The sequence below is a fragment of the Osmerus mordax genome, chromosome 19, assembly GCF_038355195.1.
Source record: "Osmerus mordax isolate fOsmMor3 chromosome 19, fOsmMor3.pri, whole genome shotgun sequence".
In the NCBI taxonomy this organism is placed as follows: Eukaryota; Metazoa; Chordata; class Actinopteri; order Osmeriformes; family Osmeridae; genus Osmerus; species Osmerus mordax.
Genome location: NC_090068.1, coordinates 12,633,298 through 12,654,344, shown reverse-complemented (window position 1 = coordinate 12,654,344; position 21,047 = coordinate 12,633,298). Strand labels below are relative to the sequence as shown.

Below are 21,047 nucleotides of genomic sequence, written 5' to 3'. Positions count from 1 at the left end.
CAGGGTTCAGAGGCTGATCCTTTTGAAATTCAACACTTAACGGAGTAAACCCAGGAGGACAATACCCTGATTGGGTGGAAGCAACGTGATGTCATGAGTGTTGGAGAGGCGATGTTGTAGTACGGCTGGACCAGAATGCCAGGTATATACGCACTCTCTCCATCAGCCAGGGTTAAGTCTGCAATCAGAGCAGCTTCACTCCTCACCCGACCTCAAGGCTCACGGCTAGACCCAGTCGAGGAGCTGAAAGGAGCACGTTTCCCTCTTGTTGCAGTCAGTTCTTTATCAATGTGATTGTTTTTAGAGAATGCATAGTACTTTTTTTTCATGTAATCTTTAACGCATCGTAACACTTCTTCAAAGTCAGGTGTGAATAGTTAAATAACGTTGCACCTGGAGGGGTGTCTTTCTTAGCGGGAAGTCACTTGGTGGCAGGGAAGGTGTCTGTCTCTAAGGCATGAGAGCTCTGAGGAGAGTATTCCTCCACTGTGTGTTTTACAGGGCTCTGCTGCTCACCATGGAGAATGTGTCCTACGTACCTCTGAAGGACCCCATCGTGTTTGAGCTGGAGGGCTTCGAGATCCCCCCAGGCCAGGGATTGCTCCTCTTCTTCCTGGCCCTCCTCAACTACACCGTGGTGGTTCTGGCCAACGGGGTGGTGGTGGGTGTGATCATAGTCGACAGAGTTCTCCACAGGCCCATGTACATGATGGTGTGTAACCTGGCCAGCTGTGACATGATGGGAGCCACGGCAGTTCTGATCCACCTCATGGTCCACTTCTTGACGGGGAACAACAGCATCTCCTATAACTCGGCCATCGCCCAGGCGTTCACTGTGCATTTTTATGGGGTCTCAGCACAGACTGTTCTGTCTGTCATGGCCTACGACAGGTACAGGGCATTCACAGGCATTACATGTGGGGAAAATGAGTTAAATGATACAGCAATACTCCCTTATGGTAAACAGTACTGTGCAAAAGTCTGAGTTTACAAGTATACAAAAAGACTAAACTAACACACTAATGCAGAACACACACCTGCACACACAAACAAACGTACGAAAAATCTTGGGTGACTAAGACTTTTGCACAATACTGTGGACTACAGGACGGTAGACTTTCGCTCTTTGAGTGATGATGATGCTACTCCGCGGTATCATCCTCTGCAGGTACCTGGCTGTGTGTCATCCCCTGAGGTACCACGCTCTCATGACCCACAGCAAGCTGCTGTTCTCCTGCAGTCTGGCCTGGGCCGTGGCTTTCCTCTGCATCGGTGTCCTGTTTTCCCTGAACGTGGGAGTCCCGCTGTGCGGCACCGTCATCAAGCACGTGTACAGCAGCAACCGCTCTATCCTTGCGCTGTCTTGCGCTCCTACCCCCGCCAACAACATCTACGGTAGGCCTAAATGTCCTCAAACCAGAGCCTTAGGTTTCATTCTACAAGAATTAAACACTTGAAAACGGTAACAAATCTGTCCCATCCGTATTAGAAAACAAATCTTCGCCTAATATTCATTAGCACATTTATTTTATAATAATATGTAATGTTTTTATTTAGCATTTATCAAATATCATAATAGCTGCTTTTTCACTACGATTGTGATTTAAGTTGTTGGCCTTTAGAGAATTTTTTAACTGTGGCTTTGATCCAGGTCTCTGCATGTCATGGACCGTAAGTACCGGAACGTTCCTGATCATCGCCTTCTGCTACGTTAAAATTCTGCACGCATGCGTCAAGAGTTCAGCGGACCGAGGCAGCTACAGCAAGGCCATGCAGACCTGCGCAACTCACCTGGTGATCTACGTGATCTACGAGATCTCCGCTGCCATCATCATCCTGAGCCATCGTTTCGACTCCATCTCGCAAAACATCAAGAAGTTTTGCAGCATCTTGTTTATAATTGTTCCTCCCACCATTAACCCCATCATCTACGGCCTAGTCACCAAAGAGCTGCGCACGAGCATCCTCAGGCAGTTCACAAAGCTTTGCGCAAAGCACAAAATACAGGATGTCAAGTTGATCAGAAAATAGGCTACTTAGTGTCGACTAGTTGAATGGTCTGATAGTCAAGTATCTGTGTGTTAATGTAGCATATGTAGTGCCTATTATAATTCTCTAAATGCTTTGTAAACAACAACAGTAATAGTCAATGTCCAAATAGTAATATACTGTAGGCCCCAATAGATATATCCGTTCGAGGCATAGCTACATGCAAACAGCCTGAAACGTGTTACTTATTAACTCCCAATGCAAATGTTTGTATAGCAAAGATCACATTATGTTTGTTATCAAGTCATATTAGGAAATAAATGGTGTATAGAACATAAGCTCTCGTTTGGTAATGTCCCATGAATTTCCTCTTAAAAATACAGTATTTCCCATAAAGAGTATATCATTGTGCATGTATTTAAAATACAGTAAGATCTTGATAGTTAAGTAAAACCCTGGTTATTATGACCTGTCTTGCTTGCATTGTCATACGCACAACTGAACTACCCAGATGTGCACTATATTATGGTATATTTATTTAGCGGCATTTTATCCAAAGAGACATACACAGGTGAGAGATTTGAACTTGCAACCTCTTGATCTGCTATGAAATGCTACACAACTAAGCCCCACAGTTTCCTTTACCTAGGTCTAGGTATATTCGATATCTACACTATTATGATTTGAGTCAGGTGGCTGAGCGGTGAGGGAATCGGGCTAGTAATCCGAAGGTTGCCAGTTTGATTCCCGGTCATGCCAACTGACGCTGTGTCCTTGGGCAAGGCACTTCACCCTACTTGCCTCGGGGGAATGTCCCTGTACTTACTGTAAGATGCTCTGGATAAGAGCGTCTGCTAAATGACTAAATGTAAATGTAATTTAAAAACATGGTTGAAATCGAATACAAAAAAACAAAAACAAAAAAAAACATTTTCACTTAATTCTTAGGAGGCCCAACCTCTTTTCATTAAATGAGTACAGTTCTGTACCTATGAAGAACTCAATTCGTATAGTAAACACAATTCTAGTTACATCACTCTGTTGCTGTGCAAACAACATGTCCGTTGAGAATGACAATACATCACTGTACCGTACAAAACAGACCCAGTGAGATGGATTTATCACTTTTGTGTTATTTCAAGGGAGAGACCACAAGCACGCAACATGAACGTTTTTAGGAGCAGCGTGGAATGACAGTAGTTTTTATTTTGACATATAAGAGTAACATTGTTAGGGATATTGTTATTTTACTTCAATTTAATAAATCATTAATTAGTACCACATCCTTGAGTTCTAAAAATTTTGGGTCATCTACAACTTTAGAACGGTAAGTTATCTCAGCAATGAATGTAAAATGTTCTTGTGCAGAATGAAGGCCATTTTAATTATTTGAATATATGTTTTATTTTTAATTAGCTCGATCACTGCTACATTCATGTTTTCCCCAGATCTTTTCCACCTGTAAGGAATGACAGATGGAGAACTACACTTATAACAGCAACCTGCTTCTCCTGGAAGGATTACAGGTCACCGAGGAGTCCATGTACCCTGTGTTTCTCTTCTTCCTCTCTGCCTACATCTTCATCATGGCCTCCAACATAGGCATTGTGGTGCTCATCTTCATAGAGAGAGCTCTGCACCAGCCCATGTACCTTCTCTTCTGCAACCTGTCACTCAATGACATCATCGGCAACTCCATCACAATCCCTCGGTTACTGATTGACTTGTTGGCACCTTCATCGGTGCACTACATCAGTTATGCCGAGTGTGTGGTCCAGGCCTTTGCAACACATATTTATGCAACCACCTCTCACACCATACTGATGATCATGGCCTTTGACAGGTATGTGGCCATCTGCAACCCCCTACGCTACACCACCATCATGAGCACCAGGATGGTAGTCAAGCTGACAGTGTTAGCCTGGGGTGCAGCTTTCCCCGTGGTTTCCATTCTGCTGGGTTTGACCCTTCGCTTGAACCGCTGCAGGACCTTCATATCTAACCCTTACTGTGACAATGCCTCTCTGTTCAAGCTCTCCTGTGAGGATGTCTCCATCAACAACATCTACGGGCTCAGTTTCACTGTAATTCTGTTTACCTTCTCTATAGGCAGTGTGCTGGTCACCTACACCAAGATCACAGCAGTCTGTCTGATCAATCAGAACAAGTCCATGAACAGTAAGGCCATCAGGACATGTGCCACACATCTGGTTATCTACCTTGTCTTGTTGTGGTGTAGCTTTATCATCATTATACTGCATCGCTTTCCTGAGTACTCCTACTACAGGAAGATTGCTGCTCTGCTCTTTCATGTAATCCCTGGCAGTCTGAATCCAGTCATCTATGGGGTCCAATGCAAAGAGCTACGCAAATACATTTTCACCTCCAGGAAAATCTCCCCAGTTTTTTGAGTGGTTTCAACTATAACGGTTCTCTTCTGAAATCATTTTAAATCTGCCCTGAATCATTAGAAAGGCAAGGATAAGAAAACGCAAAGCCAACATGCTTTACAGCCAGTATGTTCATATTGCAAAAAATACTAATGAGACAGATCAGAATCAGAATTTGGTATATGCACCATGTAAGTTTACACAGACACGGAATTTACAGTGGCAGGAAGGTGCATATAATAAATCTAGAAAAGTACAACAGTCTGACTAATTCTAAGAGCTAAACAATGTAAAATATATATAAAAATAAGAATGGAGCAACGTAGTGCAGATGCTTGTTATAAAAGTAGTTTTGAGTCTTGAGGAGGTAATGTCTTGTATGTCACCCCACACCTCCGGAATCCTCCACACCTCTATTTGAAAACACCTAATTATTTCAAGTGTAATTTGTCATTATTGATCTGAATTTGCTGCACCTGCACATATATCCACACCCTCTTATAATCTCAAAAGTTTTAGTTTGATAATTGTCATCTCATTTGGATGACAGGCTGACAATTAAGTAGAGAGTGTACAATTTATGGGGAAATTGTGGTGAGCTTGCAGACGCCACGGCAAGGGCGTCTGCATAGACACTGATACACTCTCGCCACTTTACACTGTCACTTTCAGCTACTGGTTGCACTATCAGCAATATTGCACTATTTGTCACCCCACTTGTCTTCAGGTTAGTATAGGTCACTATGTGTATTAGAGGTTTAGTATACTGTATTGTATATTGTTTTGGATATTTAGGAGGTTTATTATATTTTTGCTTATCATAGGTGTCATTTCTGTTCAGGGTACTTATATGTTATCTTATGCCCAGTTGCTTTGCGTCGTCTTGTCCTACGAATTTCAGTGCCCAGTCTGACTTTGTGTTGTTTTGTGCATCTGACAAATAAAAGACTTGAACTTGAACTAGGGCAGTTTATTTAACTATCTCACAAAACCTATTTAAGTTCATATCAAATGTCCGTAAGGTAAAAATATTTGAGCAAAGACAAAAATCGTCATGGGGTGTAAAGTGCTTGCATGTTCACTTTGCAAAAGGCCAAACTCACAACTGACATTCCTGTATCTAAATTATTTTTTAAATTATTATTATTGATGAAGATTACATGGATTAAAAAGTACAACAAACATTTTTGGATTCTTGTTTAAATGTAAGGCTAACGTCATTCTGCTACCTATATAGCAGGCTAAAACTGACAAAAATACTGGTTGTTGCTGGAAACATAGCTGACTACGTATGAAAAATTAACCCCCTGACCTGTGCAGTTAGTTCTGCAGCAAGTCATTAGGTGGCGCTGTATGAAGTCGAACACACCTATTTGCAGTTTTAGCTAGCTAGTAGTGATGCGAAGGATCATAAAAAAAAAATTTGGCCTCAAATTTGAGCAACCTGAATTTCCGAGCCTTGAATTTTTGGATCTGAATTTTATTTACATTGAAATATATATTCATATGTGAATTTTGTGTTTTTTAAATTTTAATATTAAGCATTCAATGCCTTTTAAGATTCAAAACATTATGTCACTAATTTGCTTACATACAAATCTTGCATTGAGGCTCGATTGCTCTACCTATCCTTGGTATCCCGGATGTTGCATCTGAATTTTTCCGAATCTAATTTTTGGGCCTCGAATTTGATAGGCTTGATTTTTTTGGGCTCTAATTTTTTTAGCTCAAATCAAATGACTCGTTTGGAACTAACTGTTGAAACTGACAAAACCCAAATATCCCCTGCAGAAAAATGTAATACCTTTCTACCTTGTCAATGTGTTACATAGTGACCGTTGGCCCCTCAGAGGGCTGTTTCCAAGGCAGCCTGACATGTCTCAGAGTAGCTGCAGCATCTGACCCAATAAAAGGTGTTTCTGTTCCAGACAAACTGCGATGTGTATCTGTAGAGGCATCCGGCACAGACAGGAGCTCCACCGGCTCTCTGACTATTTGTCAGTGGTTTGTATATTATTAGATGATAGAATGTATCCTAATCAAAATATGTTTATGTTGCTGTAAACTAATGTTTAAGAATATTTAAAAACTGTCAAGCACAGGATTGTACATGTTTTCTTAATATGTGGGCTAGCCATAGAGTCAGACTGAAGCTACCATAGCAGGGCAATTTCACAAAAGCTTTGATTTGATGCCCTTAAACTGGCACCAACAGTTTACAGTTTCTGCAAATATTATTGTTTTAAAATTCATGCTGAAGCAACAGCTAGAATGAGGCTCTTGAAATGTCCTGTATTCTTGTTTATTATTTTATCACAAAACATAATCTAAACATTAATTACATTATTTATGTAAATATATTATGCTATTTGGAGGTGAGATTATCTTACATTTACATTTTACATTTAGTCATTTAGCAGACGCTCTTATCCAGAGCGACTTACAGTAAGTACAGGGACATTCCCCCCGAGGCAGGTAGGGTGAAGTGCCTTGCCCAAGGACGCAACGTCATTTGGAACAGCCAGAATCGAACCGGTAACCTTCAGATTACTAGCCCGACTCCCTAACCGCTCAGCCACCTGACTCCCATCTTGCAATTATTAGGCTACTATGTTCAAGGACGTTTTTATTTTAGTTTAATTAAAAAAAATTAAAAAAAATATTATCATATACTCACCAAATATCACGGCTTGAATTCTAACATTTTGGGCTATCTGCAGCATTGGAATGGTAAGTTATTTCAGCAATAAATGTTACAGTTGCCGATGCATAAGAAGACTTTTATTATGACCACGCTATATTAAAACTTTGCAACGTCACTGCAATATTATATATGTTCCTTCTTTTGATCTTTCCCACCTGTAAGGGATGCCAGATGGAGAACTACACTTATAACAGCAACCTGCTTCTCCTGGAAGGATTACAGGTCACCGAGGAGTCCATGTACCCTGTGTTTCTCTTCTTCCTCTCTGCCTACATCTTCATCATGGCCTCCAACATAGGCATTGTGGTGCTCATCTTCATAGAGAGAGCTCTGCACCAGCCCATGTACCTTCTCTTCTGCAACCTGTCACTCAATGACATCATCGGCAACTCCATCACAATCCCTCGGTTACTGATTGACTTGTTGGCACCTTCATCGGTGCACTACATCAGTTATGCCGAGTGTGTGGTCCAGGCCTTTGCAACACATATTTATGGCACCACCTCTCACACCATACTGATGATCATGGCCTTTGACAGGTATGTGGCCATCTGCAACCCCCTACGCTACACCATCATCATGAGCACCAGGATGGTAGTCAAGCTGACTGTGTTAGCCTGGGGTGCAGCTTTCCTCCTGGTTTCCATTCTGCTGGGTTTGACCCTTCGCTTGAACCGCTGCAGGACCTTCATATCTAACCCTTTCTGTGACAATGCCTCTCTGTTCAAGCTCTCCTGTGAGGATGTCTCCATCAACAACATCTACGGGCTCGCTTTCACTGTAGTTCTGTTTACCTCCTCTATAGGCAGTGTGCTGGTCACCTACACCAAGATCACAGCAGTCTGTCTGATCAATCAGAACAAGTCCATGAACAGTAAGGCCATCAGGACATGTGCCACACATCTGGTTATCTACCTTGTCTTGTTGTGGTGTAGCTTTGTCATCATTATACTGCATCGCTTTCCTGAGTACTCCTACTACAGGAAGATTGCTGCTCTGCTCTTTCATGTAATCCCTGGCAGTCTGAATCCAGTCATCTATGGGGTCCAATGCAAAGAGCTACGCAAATACATTTTCACCTCCAGGAAAATCTCCCCAGTTTTTTGAGAACTATGGAGGTTCTCTTATGAAATAATGATGAAAGTGTAAATAATTAGAAAGGAAAGGATATGAAAATGATAAGTTAACATGCTTGACAGTAAGTGTCTTCAAATAGCAAGAAATACTAACGAGACAAATGCTTCTTATAAAAGTTGTATTTTGAGTCCTGAGTAGTTAATAATGTTTATGTGTCACTAAAACTGTGTCAAAAAAACACATCTCCGCTGGAAGATTAGTAGGAAAAACATAGTAGACAACATGCGGGACATTACCATAATGTTCAACCATCGATATTAATCGAAATTTATGTTTTTATGTCTACTTTAGTTTTTTTCACTTCGACTTCACTTTCAAGCTCATGGTATCGGTACTAGGTTGTGTGCTGCAACTGTTCTCACAGTCCAAAATGGCGGCAGCACTACCTTTGCGTCATCTACTGGCAAATGGTGATTTGTCAAAAAAATCAGAGCTTCGTTTCCTGTGTTTCTCTTTGCCTCTACTACCATAGAGTTGGTATAAAGTAGCCGTATAAGGTTGAATTTCTCAAATGTGTTTTATTGGCTGGCTGTTGAATATATTAAGTTGAGACATTTCATAACAAGCTCTTGAAATTAGGTTGTATGAACATACGAGACAAGAAGAAACCGACCATAATCCGGCCCCGTCCCTTTTATTATCAAACATATTTTCAATTAAAATTTTTGGCATTCTAAAACATATTAGGCTATGTAGATATTGATATTTTATCATTTCATTAAAAAAGAGGGCAATATTATCTTGTGTGGATGTCAAAACAGAATATAAACTGAATAACACAAGTAAATGTGGCACTTACTTTGGTTGTTCACAATGTGTGCTTCATGTTTTGGCTACTCGCGATGTTTTTTTGGCTATCTTGTTGTTATGATCAGTGACCTATGCACTTTGTAAAGCTCTCACTTGGAAGTCGCTTTGGATAAAAGCGTCTGCTAAATGAATAGATGTAAATGTAAATGTAAATGTGGATATGGTAAGCCTAAAATAAACATTAATCATGCATGTCTCCTGAAAGGTTTTGAACAAGCATTTTATTACAATCAATGGTCACGCATTCAGTGTTTTTAATATATGGTTTTCATGTTCAGTAATAGCCCACACATGCACTTCATTTATCTAATTATTTCATCATACTCTATTGAACAGCCTAATACTGCAGCCTTGTATCTACGACCGTATCACAGTCATGCTGATATTCAGCAACACACAGTCTCTCTCGTGTGATATTGCTTGAGGAATTGAACCACTTGACACTTAGGAAGTGCTTGTGGGTATACATTAATCAAAAGTAACACAATTGTTGTGGAGATAGTTTGTTGTCCTGGGTGTAAATCACATTTTAACTGGTCAATAACATCTACATCTGTAAATCTGGTTTATAGTTTTTATTTGAATTATAATACAAATTACTGCCAAATATTTATCTGTCATATGCATGCATATAGTACACCTTAATATGTTGAAATCATATATTTATGAATTTGTTTTGGGTTTACTAGTATAGACAAGCAATGCAGGACCTATTAATTATTAGTATTATAATAATAATAATTAATATTATTAAGGAATACACAAATGTAAGAATATATAAGATACACATTTTTCTACAGCATTTTCTGCTTGATGATTGTAAGCTAAGCATTCTTATAAAAGCCTTAATCCTACACCTTTTTAAACGTGGGGAAAAATGGTTTTGAAACACAATTAATTGTGTCTCCTTTCAAAATGTAGACAAATAGTTAATCGTGTGAACTCTCGCTTCTCATATTATAATAACTTTTACAGTGTAAAACTATATATATATAAACATATCTGGCTGTGCATATTTACAGTACAAAATCAGAATATGTAAATGTTCTACTAGAGGAGGATTGTTCGTTGTTACTATAAGCATGTTTTCCGTAGTGGTCTGATAATCGTTAAAAGTATTATGAATTAAATTCAGTTTTATAAATAAACTTCGTGGGAGTGCTGCATGACCACACTTTAAGTATTTTGCATATCTGCTCCATCCCTGTCTCCCAAACTCAACACAAGACTCAACACATATCATACATCACATACCTTGAATATCTCTAAATGACATTCTAATCATCTCAGTGACACTTTATTTTTGTGAATTATGCTGTAGATTTTCTGCCGGATTTCTTTGGTCTGCAGTCCGTAGATGATAGGGTTGAGTCCAGGCGGAACCACGTGGAACATGATGGCTGACAACTTCCTGTGATCCGACCACTGAGGAAAGCGGTGCAGGAAGATGGCAGTGACGCCACTTGCTATTACGATGACGTAGACCGCGAGGTGTGTGGTGCAGGTCTGCAGGGCACGGCTGTTCAGCACCCTGTTCTTGCTCATCACACACACCATGGCGATCTTCAGGTAGGTTAGAGTCACGCTACCTATAGACGACCCCAGAAGCAGGACTGTGAAAGCAAGCCCGTAGATGTTGTTGATGGAGACGTCCTCACAGGAGAGCTTGAACAGAGAGGCGTTGTCACAGTAAGGGTTTGTGATAACTCTCCTGCATCGTGACAAGCGGATGGTAAGCCCTAGGAGAATCCCTACCAGGAGGAAGGCCACCCCCCAGGCAAACACAGTCAGCTTGACTACCATCCTGGTGCTCATGATGGTGGTGTAGCGTAGGGGGTTGCAGATGGCCACATACCTGTCAAAGGCCATGATCATCAGTATGGTGTGACAGGTGGTGCCATAAACATGGGCACAAAATGCTTCAAAAACACACTGAACGTAGCTGATAGACCGCTCTGAACTTGCTACAAACATGTCACTCAGCAAGTGAGGCACAATGGCAGTTGCCCCTAGAGCATCATTTAGAGGCAGGTTGCAGAACAGAATGTACATGGGGTGGTGCAGGCTCCTCTCTGTGCAAATCAGCACCATGAGGCCAATGTTGGACACCATGGTGAGGATGTAGACAAGGAGGAGGAGGATGAAGGCTGGATAAGACGACTGGTTTGTGACCAACAACCCCTCCAGCAGTAGAACATGTTCACTATACGTCTGGTTCTCCATTTGGGCTCCACGCTACCTGGTAGGAAAGTATAGGGATAAGACCATCACAGTATTTAGGAACAATTCATCTCTTGATATTCTTTCACAATAACAACATAATATGTATACATTTCATGACAGAACATGCAGAAATAAATACAGATTTCCCAATTCACAATCTCTTACAGTCTTATTGACTGAGAGAGAAGTTCTTTAAGCTGCCACACAGCTCCTCCCAGCTAAGATCAGACTCTAGATCGCAGAACCTTTTATTTGATCAAATGTTATCAGCTCCTCAGGGGTGTATCACATGACCTCTGTCACATGACCTCTGACGTGCCACAATTTACCAGGTAACAATGCCTTGTTTTCACAAACAATTTTGAGTAAAGCTTTAATGTTGCTGATTTGTAATACTGTCATGTTTAGCTATTTATCTTCAGATGGTAGGAATGTTAGAATAAAATCTATTAGTTCCTTAGCTGTCAGACACTTTTTCAACGTCTAACATCTTCTTACAATTGTTACATTCACAAATTCGCACAATGTGAGCTTTTTTAAATCTTGAACTCTTATTTTTAATTGTCTGTTGGTTAGGTTCAGGGCCGCAAATTTACTCTTGAGTCTCGACCCAGAGCTAGCTGATTGATAATGGATCCCCCTTATTTAATTCTTGTTTAGGAAAGATCCAGAAACTTGTTTCAGACAGAATGTTGTAATGGCTAATTAGGTAGTGCCTAATTCATACTTTTTCTTTGCCCTTTCAGATTTTATTGGACAGAGACAGAGATAGACAAGTAATATATGGGAGAGAGAGGGGGGATGACATGCAGAAACGGAGCCATAATCAACCCGGGCAGCTGCACGTTGGCCTGTCATGGGTACACCATCATATACCACCACCATCGTATATGTAGTATACATATGTAGTATAAAAGCCTAGAAAAGGCTAAAGACACACTTGTTCCGGGAGTACAACGGTACTTAAGAAAGATTTGTTGGATCAGATGTTAGTTTATTTCCTCCAGGAACACAATGACTCTTATTAAGGGACTTGTTGCACTTGTTGGTTAGTTCTAACTGATTGAACTACTTGCACTTGCTGTGAATTATATTGTTGTTGCTTGCTTTCCTCCAGGTACACTCTAGCACTTTCGAGGATCATGTTTTTTTTTTTGTCATTTGTTTAACTACCTGCTCTTATGGTTCTTCTCATTGGCACTTATTTGATTTTCACAATATATGCTTAATGCTTTGGCTACCCGCAATGTTTTTGGGGCTATCTCGTTGTTTGTGATCATTGACCTATGCACTTTTTTTAAAGCTCTCTTGGAAGTCGCTTTGTATAAAAGCATCTGCTAAATGAATAAATGTAAATACGTGAGATAACATTGTGCATTGCTGAGAGCAAGCACACCTAATAATAGACCAATACACCTTAAAGTAATTAATTTAGTGTAAGAAAAGTAATGAGAAAAGATTGTTTGTGAAAACCAAGACATTGTTACCTGGTAAATTGTGGCACGTCAGAGGGCAGTGACAGAGGGCAGTGACAGAGGGCAGTGACAGAGGTCATGTGATACACCCCTGAGGAGCTGATAACATTTGATCAAATAAAAGGTTCTGCGATCTAGAGTCTGATTTTAGCTGGGAGGAGCTGTGGGGCAGCTTAAAGAACTTCTCTCTCAGTCAATAAGACTGTACGAGATTGTGAATTGGGAAATCTCTATTTATTTCTGCATGTACTGTCATGAAATGTATACATATTATGTTGTTATTGTGAAAGAATATCAAGAGATGAATTGTTCCTAAATACTATGATGGTCTTATCCCTATACTTTCCTACCAGGTAGCGTGGAGCCCAAATGGAGAACCAGACGTATAGTGAACATGTTCTACTGCTGGAGGGGTTGTTGGTCACAAACCAGTCCTCTTATCCAGCCTTCATCCTCCTCCTCCTTGTCTACATCCTCACCATGGTGTCCAACATTGGCCTCATGGTGCTGATTTGCACAGAGAGGAGCCTGCACCACCCCATGTACATTCTGTTCTGCAACCTGCCTCTAAATGATGCTCTAGGGGCAACTGGCATTGTGCCTCACTTGCTGAGTGACATGTTTGTAGCAAGTTCAGAGCGGTCTATCAGCTACGTTCAGTGTGTTTTTGAAGCATTTTGTGCCCATGTTTATGGCACCACCTCTCACACCATACTGATGATCATGGCCTTTGACAGGTATGTGGCCATCTGCAACCCCCTACGCTACACCACCATCATGAGCACCAGGATGGTAGTCAAGCTGACTGTGTTTGCCTGGGGGGTGGCCTTCCTCCTGGTAGGGATTCTCCTAGGGCTTACCATCCGCTTGTCACGATGCAGGAGAGTTATCCTGAACCCTTTCTGTGACAACGCTTCTCTGTTCAAGCTCTCCTGTGAGGACGTCTCCATCAACAACATCTACGGGCTTGCTTTCACAGTCCTGCTTCTGGGATCGTCTATAGGTAGCGTGACTCTAACTTACCTAAGGATCGCCATTGTGTGTGTGATGAGCAAGAACAGGGTGCTGAACAGCCGTGCCCTGCAGACCTGCACCACACACCTCGCAGTCTACATACTCATGCTAGTAAGTGGCTTCACTATCGTCTTCCTGCACCGCTTTCCTCAGTGGTCGGATCACAGGAAGTTGTCAGCCATCATGTTCCACGTGGTTCCGCCTGGACTCAACCCTATCATCTACGGACTGCAGACCAAAGAAATCCGACAGAAAATCTACAGCATAATTCACAAAATAAAGTGTCACTGAGATGATTAGAATGTAATTTAGATGATGTGTTTGGTTGTATATCTTTGATATGGAAATAAAAAATGAATGAGAAAAAAAAGAATGTAATTTAGAGGAATTCAAGGTATGTGATGTATGATATGTGTTGAGTCTTGTGTTGAGCTTGGGAGTCAGGGATGGAGCAGATATGCTTAGTGTGATGATGCAGCACTCCCAAGAAGTTCATTTATAAAACTGAATTTAATTCATAATACTTTTAATGATATCAGACCACTACGGAAAACATGCCTATAGTAACAATGAACAATCCTCCTCTAGTAGAACATTTAAATATTCATATTGTGTACTGTAACTATACATGGTCAGATGTATTTATGATTGTGTTTTATACTGTACAAACTATATTTTAGCGCACTGGGGTAACTGGCCCAGGGGGGCTAGACAGGGAGATTGAGAGCGTGGATTTAATTGGGGCGCCAAATTGTCAGTTAAGAATATTTTTATATATTTCAATTCACAAAACGCAAAATAATAAATCAATGTAAACGTCTTCTATTACCTCTGATGAGCTAGGCTATTATTTGATTTAATGTGTTTTCTGTAGCCTATGTTATGGCATGATATGGTGTCAATTGTAACCATAATAAATTAATTAATAGCAAATATAAATGAACATAGGCCTGTAAAAAATGTGTTTGTGATTGTTTTCATTGTAGGCCCTATGTGTTTCATCCAGTATTTGTAACCTCACCTCAAACATGGTTGTACTGGTAGGGTTTACGGGAACTTGCAGTATGCCGCTCTTGCACCACCTACTGTCAGCTCAAAGAGAGGAGACTGACACATAGGGCTACCTGAATTAAAGATTAGCCAAACTATTTGTTCCATTACACACGGTCGACAAACTGACAATAGAGAGTAACAATCTAACGTGATTAGCACTACTGTAGCACAGCTAAAAAAAAAAAATGCTATTAGGCCTACCTTGTAATTCTCACTAAACGTACATAGTGGTACAGTAACTGATTTAAATTTTTGTACTCGCTGTGATATATTGTTTTTATTATTGTTGCTTGCTTTTTCCACAGGTACACTTGCACTTATAGCGGTTCATGTTGTTTAATTGTAACTTGTTTAAATACATGCTCTTATGGTTCTTCCCTTTGGCACTTACTTTGGTTGTTCACAATGTGTGCTTCATGTTTTGGCTACTCGCAATGTTTTTGTGGCTATCTTGTTGTTATGATCAGTGACCTATGCACTTTGTAAAGCTCTCTCTTGGAAGTCGCTTTGGATAAAAGCGTCTGCTAAATGAATAGATGTAATGTAAATGTAATGTACATGTAATTATACTGTAACTTTTAAGAACACGTTAACTTTAAGAACACGTTATACCAGCAAATCATCCACATGCTAGAGGAACAAATTCTAAATTGTTAGAGTTCAGAAAATATTGCTGTGTATTCGGCAGTCTACACTGTGCCAGATACACTAATTAAGCAAACCATGGCGACAGGAAACCATGGCGACAGGAAACCGTTGGAACAGAGCAAGGTCGGAAAAAAGCGATAGGCTGGTACTTTAACATGTTTTATTGTACAAGGGCAAGCTGGGGCCAGTTGTACAGTACTGTTAGAGGGGCCAGTTACATTTAACATTATTGTTGTCAAATAGTTTTCTGCATCTCTTCATACATTAACATGCAAAATAGGTATGTCTGCAGAAAGCTTAAATCATGGCTTATTTCAGTTTTATCACCTTATTGATGAAGATAACAGAGCTCAGGACAGGTGTCTGGAAACATGTCAGCTGCAGTGATTTGCAACCATATCATCCACACAATTGAATCAAACTGCTCGACAGTGTACAAAATGGTGTTTCTGCTAACAAAATCACTGTCTGACATACATGAACAAAAACGTCTCAAAATCAAGACTTTCATATTATTGATGCAACACTGACATCTGCTGGGCATGATAATAAGACAGAAGACACAATAAATCTGATCCCTAAATGGCTAAGAGTAAGTTCCCTTCATGATGTGAGATACAAAACATACGATTCAGTTTCAGCCAGGAAGAATTGTTCAACAATACCAAACATACTGTGGTTGGGTGAAGCCAGGTTAGGTTGTGGCTGTTGGGTCAATAAGGAATGTTTTGGGGGTTAAGACAACAAGCTGTCCTGTCAGTCAGGAGAGGGTGTTGACAGTTCTGATGATCTTCGGTGTGACAGTTCTGAGTCTGCACAAGGATTTCCTGCCAGCATCTCTCAGCTCTTTGTTCCTCAGGCTGTAGATGATGGGGTTCAGTAAAGGCGTCAGAGCTGAGTAAATCATAGCCACAATGATTCGCACCTACAACATCAACACAGGTGTCAATATGCAGCCTGGAAACAGACACACTCAAAAACTCACACCACAAACCAATCCTGTTGGCCAGGGGCTGTTCACGTGCAGCCAAGAGGCCCGACTGGACAATATGTCACCCACCTCTGGTGAGAAGTTCCCCACGCGGTAGGAGATGTAAACGAAGGAGGCGGAGCCGTAGGAGAGGAACACCACCGTCAGGTGAGCAGCACAGGTGGTGAACGCCTTCCATCGCTGAGCGGCCGCCATCCTGGCCACCGCCACTCCGATCAGGACGTAAGACGCGAGGATGAGCACCCCAGTCCCGATCAGAGCTACCAGGGCCGAACTCAGAGACACAAGGCTGTCCACACTCGTGTTCCCACACACCAGCACCCGGACGGACGACGGGTCGCACCACAAGTGGAACACCACGTTGGGACCGCAGTAGAACCTCTGGGTCGCCATGGTCACAGCGGGGAGGGTGCAGAGGGCGCCAAACGTCCACGCCCCGAGGACGAGGAGGACGCGTACGGTGCCCGTCATGGTGGCGGTGTAGCGCAGGGGGTCGCAGACCGCCACGTAGCGGTCGTACGCCATGACGGTCAACAGAGCGCGGCCGGTCACGGCCATCTGAATGAAGAAGTACATCTGCAGGAAGCAGGCGGGGACAGTGATGGTTTTATTTTCAGTCAGGAACCCCGACAGCAAGCTGGGGATGGTTACGGAGGTGTAGACCATGTCCACGAAGGACAGGTTGTGCAGGAAGAAGTACATGGGGGAGTTGAGTTTAGGGTCGGTCCGCACCTAGGGAGACATTTGAGATGTGTACCCAGAACGACACGTAATATTCGACCCAGAGGCCCTGGATTAATGTCAACATCAAAACAGTGTGTACATTGTACTGTAAATACATCGTTTTCTCCTTTCCATAAATGATTGAGGCAGAAAAAAACACACTTGTTTGGATAGTAAAAACAGACTCTTGTAAAAACAGACTAAAATGTCAAACATCTGTCTGTGTCAAAGCTTCTTAGCAATATCTGGTTCATAAATATATAATCTTCTGTGTGCGTACCAGGAAGATGATCATGCTGTTGCCACCGAGGATGATGATGTAGGCCACCAGGAAGATGACAAACAGGGCGGTCTGTATGTCTCCCAGACTGTCCAGACCCTGGATGATGAAGAAAGCGACTGGGACCTGGGTGCTGTTCATGCCTCCAGGATCACACACAAACTTGAGGAAGGGAGAAGAAAACGAAGGTTAATGGATTCAAAGACAAAATGTTTCAATCACACGCTAAGCCACATAGACACAGGTATATTCTTACTGTATGTATGTGTGTGTAAGTGTGTGGTATGTGTATGGGTGTGGATGGTGTGTGTGTATGGTGTGTGTAAGTGTTTGTGGTATGTGTGTTTGGATGAGACCTGAGAAAAATGAAATATCTTCCTTGGCAGTGTGCTGTATACTCTCTGTGAGAGCTCAGATGTTGTGTCTCAGCGATGCACATTTAAAGGGAAGTCAGGTAGCTATTGGTCTTTTTAGACCAACCCATTTTTTTGCAGGGGATGTTGTTGAGTTCGTAATGACTTCTTACAAATTAACTCCGTCTGGATTAACATCATCCTTAAAGATGATAATTATGAAAACATAAATCTACAGTTAAATTGTGTTTTGGGATTGGTGTTGTGATGATATGCGTGTTTGTACACGAGTGAGGTATATTTCATTTTAATATTTTGAGCTTGGTTAAGCGAACATGTCACATTGTAAAACATTTTAAAAACAGGTGTGATGGAGAGAGAAACAGATAGATCGACAGACAGACAGACAGACACGAGTGAGTTAACAAACTGACAGACGTGAGACTATGGGGTGGTGGTGGTTCTGGCTCATCAGATTAGAGCTGAGGTAGTCGGTGGATTTCCCAGCGGTCTGACTCTGTCCAGCACACTGACAGAGTCAGCAGAAACTCAGAGGAGTCTTCAAGGTCAAGTTTCTCCCTTTAAGAGTGTCTGAATGACTAAAAACCCTTTTTCAATAAAGGTGCGAAAATGAAGAGCACTTACAGGGCCAACGACTTCTCAAAGCCACCAGGGTATGATTCATCATGAGATTCATCAAAGGTGCTGGACAGCCACTTGGACAGAATCCAGAGGCAGCTGTTGTCTTTGAGAAGAGCAGGTGTCGGGCTTCGTTAGAGCAGATATGAACCTCAATAGACCTCAGTAGGCCTCAAATCCATTTTACTGCTAATTGGGAAAGCTTAGAGGGAGTGTGAAATGGAGGCGAGCTCATTAGGATGACTCTGTTTATTCTAAGTGTTTGCGGATGTGTGTGTGTTTGCGGATGTGTGTGTGTGTGTGCGCTAGACGGGTCATGAGCGGCCTGTGATCTGTAATGGGTTTTTAATTAGGCAGTAAAGAGTGTTTATGTTGAAACTGTCCTATTAACCTATCACTTCAGAGACTGCAGGCTGGATCCCCGAGGTGTTCGTCTCACATGATGAGCCATTACGCCCAACACCTACAGCACTATCAACACAGACGCACACACACGCAAACCCGTGCTTGTATAGCACAGACATAACCCATTCAGAAACCCACTTACTCATGTAGAAACACAGCACTTTGTGACTGTGCGACCCCGACATGTTAGGGAACGCTTTGTCAACCACACTGCATGTTAAAAACGTTAGAGCAGGTTAGCGTAGTCCTTGCTGTGAGGTGTTATTGTGAAAAAGGTTGTAATTAGGATGTTGGTTGCGAGCCCCGAGCATGTATTAGAAACTGCAAGTGGCAGCTCGGATCTAAGATAGATTCGAGAGACCGCAGATAGAGTGCGGCTAGTTTGGTTAAACGTTTTAGATCAACACTTGTATTATTGTTTTTGTTGATTTTATGTAAAGCACTTTGAGCTGCAATTCTTGTATGAAAAGTGCTATATAAATAAAGTCTTACTTACTTACTTACAAACAAACCGACCCTTAGGACTCATTATGAACTCCACCCACCCACCCCTCCACACAAACACACACACTTACACTCTAATTAGTAAAGTAGTTAAAGTTAAACAGTCCTATTACACATCTTCAGGGAGAAACTGTTGATGCATTTGGAGGCTTGTTAGATCACAGGAAGATAATAACAAAACAGTAAAATAAAAATGGTACTAATCAATTGTTGCTAGTGCGTCTTATATCTCTGACATGTTAAGAGACGGTTTTACAATGAAATGTGTCAATGTTGTAGTCATCTTGTAGTGCCTAAGAGTGTTATGTAATAGAGCACTGGTGTTGTATTGGTGCAGACTACAGGCATGGGAATGTGGAAAGGAAGCCAGCTTTATAAAGGCTTTCTAAACTTCCCTCCTGCAATCTGATGCTGTATTAGTCCTCTTTTTGGGAAAGATGGACTTGAGGATTAGTGGGACTGTTAGTGTGTGTGTGTGTGTGTGTGTGTGTGTGTGTGTGTGTGTGTGTGCGTGTGTGTGCACGTGTGTGTGTGTGTGGAACAGATTACTCAGCACCAGGGAACTCGGTTTAAATCTCAGTATGAAATGTGTTGAGTCTTGTGTTGAGCATGGGAGACAGGGATGGAGCAGATATGCAAAATACTTAGTGTGGTGATGCAGCACTCCCAAGAAGTTTATTTATAAAACTGAATTTAATTTCATAATACTTTTAACGATATCGGACCACTACGAAAAAACATGCTTATAGTAACAACGAACAATCCTCCTCTAGTAGAACATTTAAATATTACGATTTTGTACTGTAACTATGCACGGTCTGATGTATTTATGTGTGTGTTTTACATTGTATAAGTTATATAATATGAAAAGTGAGAGTTCACACGATTAACTATTTGTATACATTTTGTAAGGAGATCCAATAAATTGTGTTTCAAAACAAAGTGTCCCAATCATCAAGCAGCAAATGCTGTAGAGAAATTGGTATATATTTGTAGATTTGTGTAATTAACTGGCTACAAATTATCTTGCAAATTCATGAAAGGTTTTTGAAACACGTTTTATTATTTTTGTGTACTGGGGTAACTGGCCCAGGGGGGCTACATACCTCAATAGGAGTTCACAATGGTCCTTTCTAGAGGGGCAGTTCCCCCCAACACACTCCTTCAACATATTACTACTTTATAAAAAATGTATACAGCTTAACATTACCGTCATCCATCATTTTATTTCGAAACAAGTTTCTAAACAGACATAGCTGTCTGTAAATCATGGCTTCTTTCAGTTGTATTAGCAGCTTATTGATGAAGATAACAGAGCTCAGGACAGGTGTCTGGAAACATGTCAGCTGCAGTGATTTGTAACAATATCATCCACACAATTGAATCAAACTGCTCGACAGTTTATACAAAATGGTGTGTCTGGTACTACCAAAATCACTGTCTGACATACATGGCCAAAAACATCTCAAAATCAAGACTTTCATATTATTGATGCAACACTGACATCTGCTGGGCATGATAATAAGACAGAAGACAGAATGAATAAGAGTTGGTTCCCTCCGAGACACAAAACATACAATTCAGTTTCAGCCAGGAAGAATTGTTCAACAATACCAAACATACTGTGGTTGGGTGAAGCCAGGTTAGGTTGTGGCTGTTTGGTCAATAAGGAATGTTTTGGGGGTTAAGACAACAAGCTGTCCTGTCAG

At 41.3% G+C, this 21,047-nt stretch overlaps 6 protein-coding genes across 6 annotated transcripts; 4 read left to right on the top strand and 2 right to left on the bottom strand.

The window, feature by feature from the left end:
* Nucleotides 1-457: 457 nt before the first annotated feature.
* LOC136963224 (olfactory receptor 2A12-like) lies at nt 458-2,031 on the top strand. The gene is made up of 3 exons (XM_067257285.1): nt 458-891; nt 1,169-1,395; nt 1,652-2,031. The coding sequence occupies exons 1-3, from the start codon at nt 458-460 to the stop codon at nt 2,029-2,031; spliced, it is 1,041 nt and encodes a 346-aa protein (XP_067113386.1).
* Nucleotides 2,032-3,464: 1,433 nt separating this feature from the next.
* On the top strand, nt 3,465-4,400 carry LOC136963058 (olfactory receptor 52N4-like). The gene has a single exon (XM_067257051.1). It carries the CDS (start codon nt 3,465-3,467, stop codon nt 4,398-4,400), a length of 936 nt encoding a protein of 311 aa, XP_067113152.1.
* A 2,854-nt stretch (nt 4,401-7,254) lies between these two features.
* LOC136963045 (olfactory receptor 2B6-like) lies at nt 7,255-8,190 on the top strand. The gene has a single exon (XM_067257034.1). The coding sequence runs from the start codon at nt 7,255-7,257 to the stop codon at nt 8,188-8,190; it is 936 nt and encodes a 311-aa protein (XP_067113135.1).
* Nucleotides 8,191-10,311: 2,121 nt separating this feature from the next.
* Nucleotides 10,312-11,253, bottom strand: LOC136963046 (olfactory receptor 52D1-like). Its single transcript, XM_067257036.1, has one exon. It carries the CDS (start codon nt 11,251-11,253, stop codon nt 10,312-10,314), a length of 942 nt encoding a protein of 313 aa, XP_067113137.1.
* Nucleotides 11,254-13,097: 1,844 nt separating this feature from the next.
* Nucleotides 13,098-20,594, top strand: LOC136962877 (olfactory receptor 5B17-like). Its single transcript, XM_067256775.1, has 2 exons — nt 13,098-13,994; nt 20,562-20,594. The coding sequence occupies exons 1-2, from the start codon at nt 13,098-13,100 to the stop codon at nt 20,592-20,594; spliced, it is 930 nt and encodes a 309-aa protein (XP_067112876.1).
* Nucleotides 16,204-17,578, bottom strand: LOC136963502 (olfactory receptor 5J3-like). Its single transcript, XM_067257654.1, has 3 exons — nt 17,438-17,578; nt 16,504-17,166; nt 16,204-16,368 (listed from the first exon to the last, which is right to left on the bottom strand). The coding sequence occupies exons 1-3, from the start codon at nt 17,576-17,578 to the stop codon at nt 16,204-16,206; spliced, it is 969 nt and encodes a 322-aa protein (XP_067113755.1).
* Nucleotides 20,595-21,047: the final 453 nt, after the last annotated feature.

What these genes read in the sequence shown, in the direction of transcription:
- LOC136963224 (XM_067257285.1), top strand. Translation starts at nt 458, where the DNA reads ATGAGAGCTCTGAGGAGAGTATTCCTCCACTGTGTGTTTTACAGGGCT. An exon ending in TCTGTCATGGCCTACGACAG is followed by an intron (nt 892 to 1,168) that starts GTACAGGGCATT and finishes CATCCTCTGCAG; the next exon opens with GTACCTGGCTGTGTGTCATC. An exon ending in CCCCGCCAACAACATCTACG is followed by an intron (nt 1,396 to 1,651) that starts GTAGGCCTAAAT and finishes GCTTTGATCCAG; the next exon opens with GTCTCTGCATGTCATGGACC.
- LOC136963058 (XM_067257051.1), top strand. Translation starts at nt 3,465, where the DNA reads ATGGAGAACTACACTTATAACAGCAACCTGCTTCTCCTGGAAGGATTA.
- LOC136963045 (XM_067257034.1), top strand. Translation starts at nt 7,255, where the DNA reads ATGGAGAACTACACTTATAACAGCAACCTGCTTCTCCTGGAAGGATTA.
- LOC136963046 (XM_067257036.1), bottom strand. Translation starts at nt 11,253, where the DNA reads ATGGAGAACCAGACGTATAGTGAACATGTTCTACTGCTGGAGGGGTTG.
- LOC136962877 (XM_067256775.1), top strand. Translation starts at nt 13,098, where the DNA reads ATGGAGAACCAGACGTATAGTGAACATGTTCTACTGCTGGAGGGGTTG. An exon ending in AGACCAAAGAAATCCGACAG is followed by an intron (nt 13,995 to 20,561) that starts AAAATCTACAGC and finishes GTCATCCATCAT; the next exon opens with TTTATTTCGAAACAAGTTTC.
- LOC136963502 (XM_067257654.1), bottom strand. Translation starts at nt 17,578, where the DNA reads ATGAACAGCACCCAGGTCCCAGTCGCTTTCTTCATCATCCAGGGTCTG. An exon ending in ACAGCATGATCATCTTCCTG is followed by an intron (nt 17,167 to 17,437) that starts GTACGCACACAG and finishes ATGTCTCCCTAG; the next exon opens with GTGCGGACCGACCCTAAACT. An exon ending in TGGGGAACTTCTCACCAGAG is followed by an intron (nt 16,369 to 16,503) that starts GTGGGTGACATA and finishes TTGATGTTGTAG; the next exon opens with GTGCGAATCATTGTGGCTAT.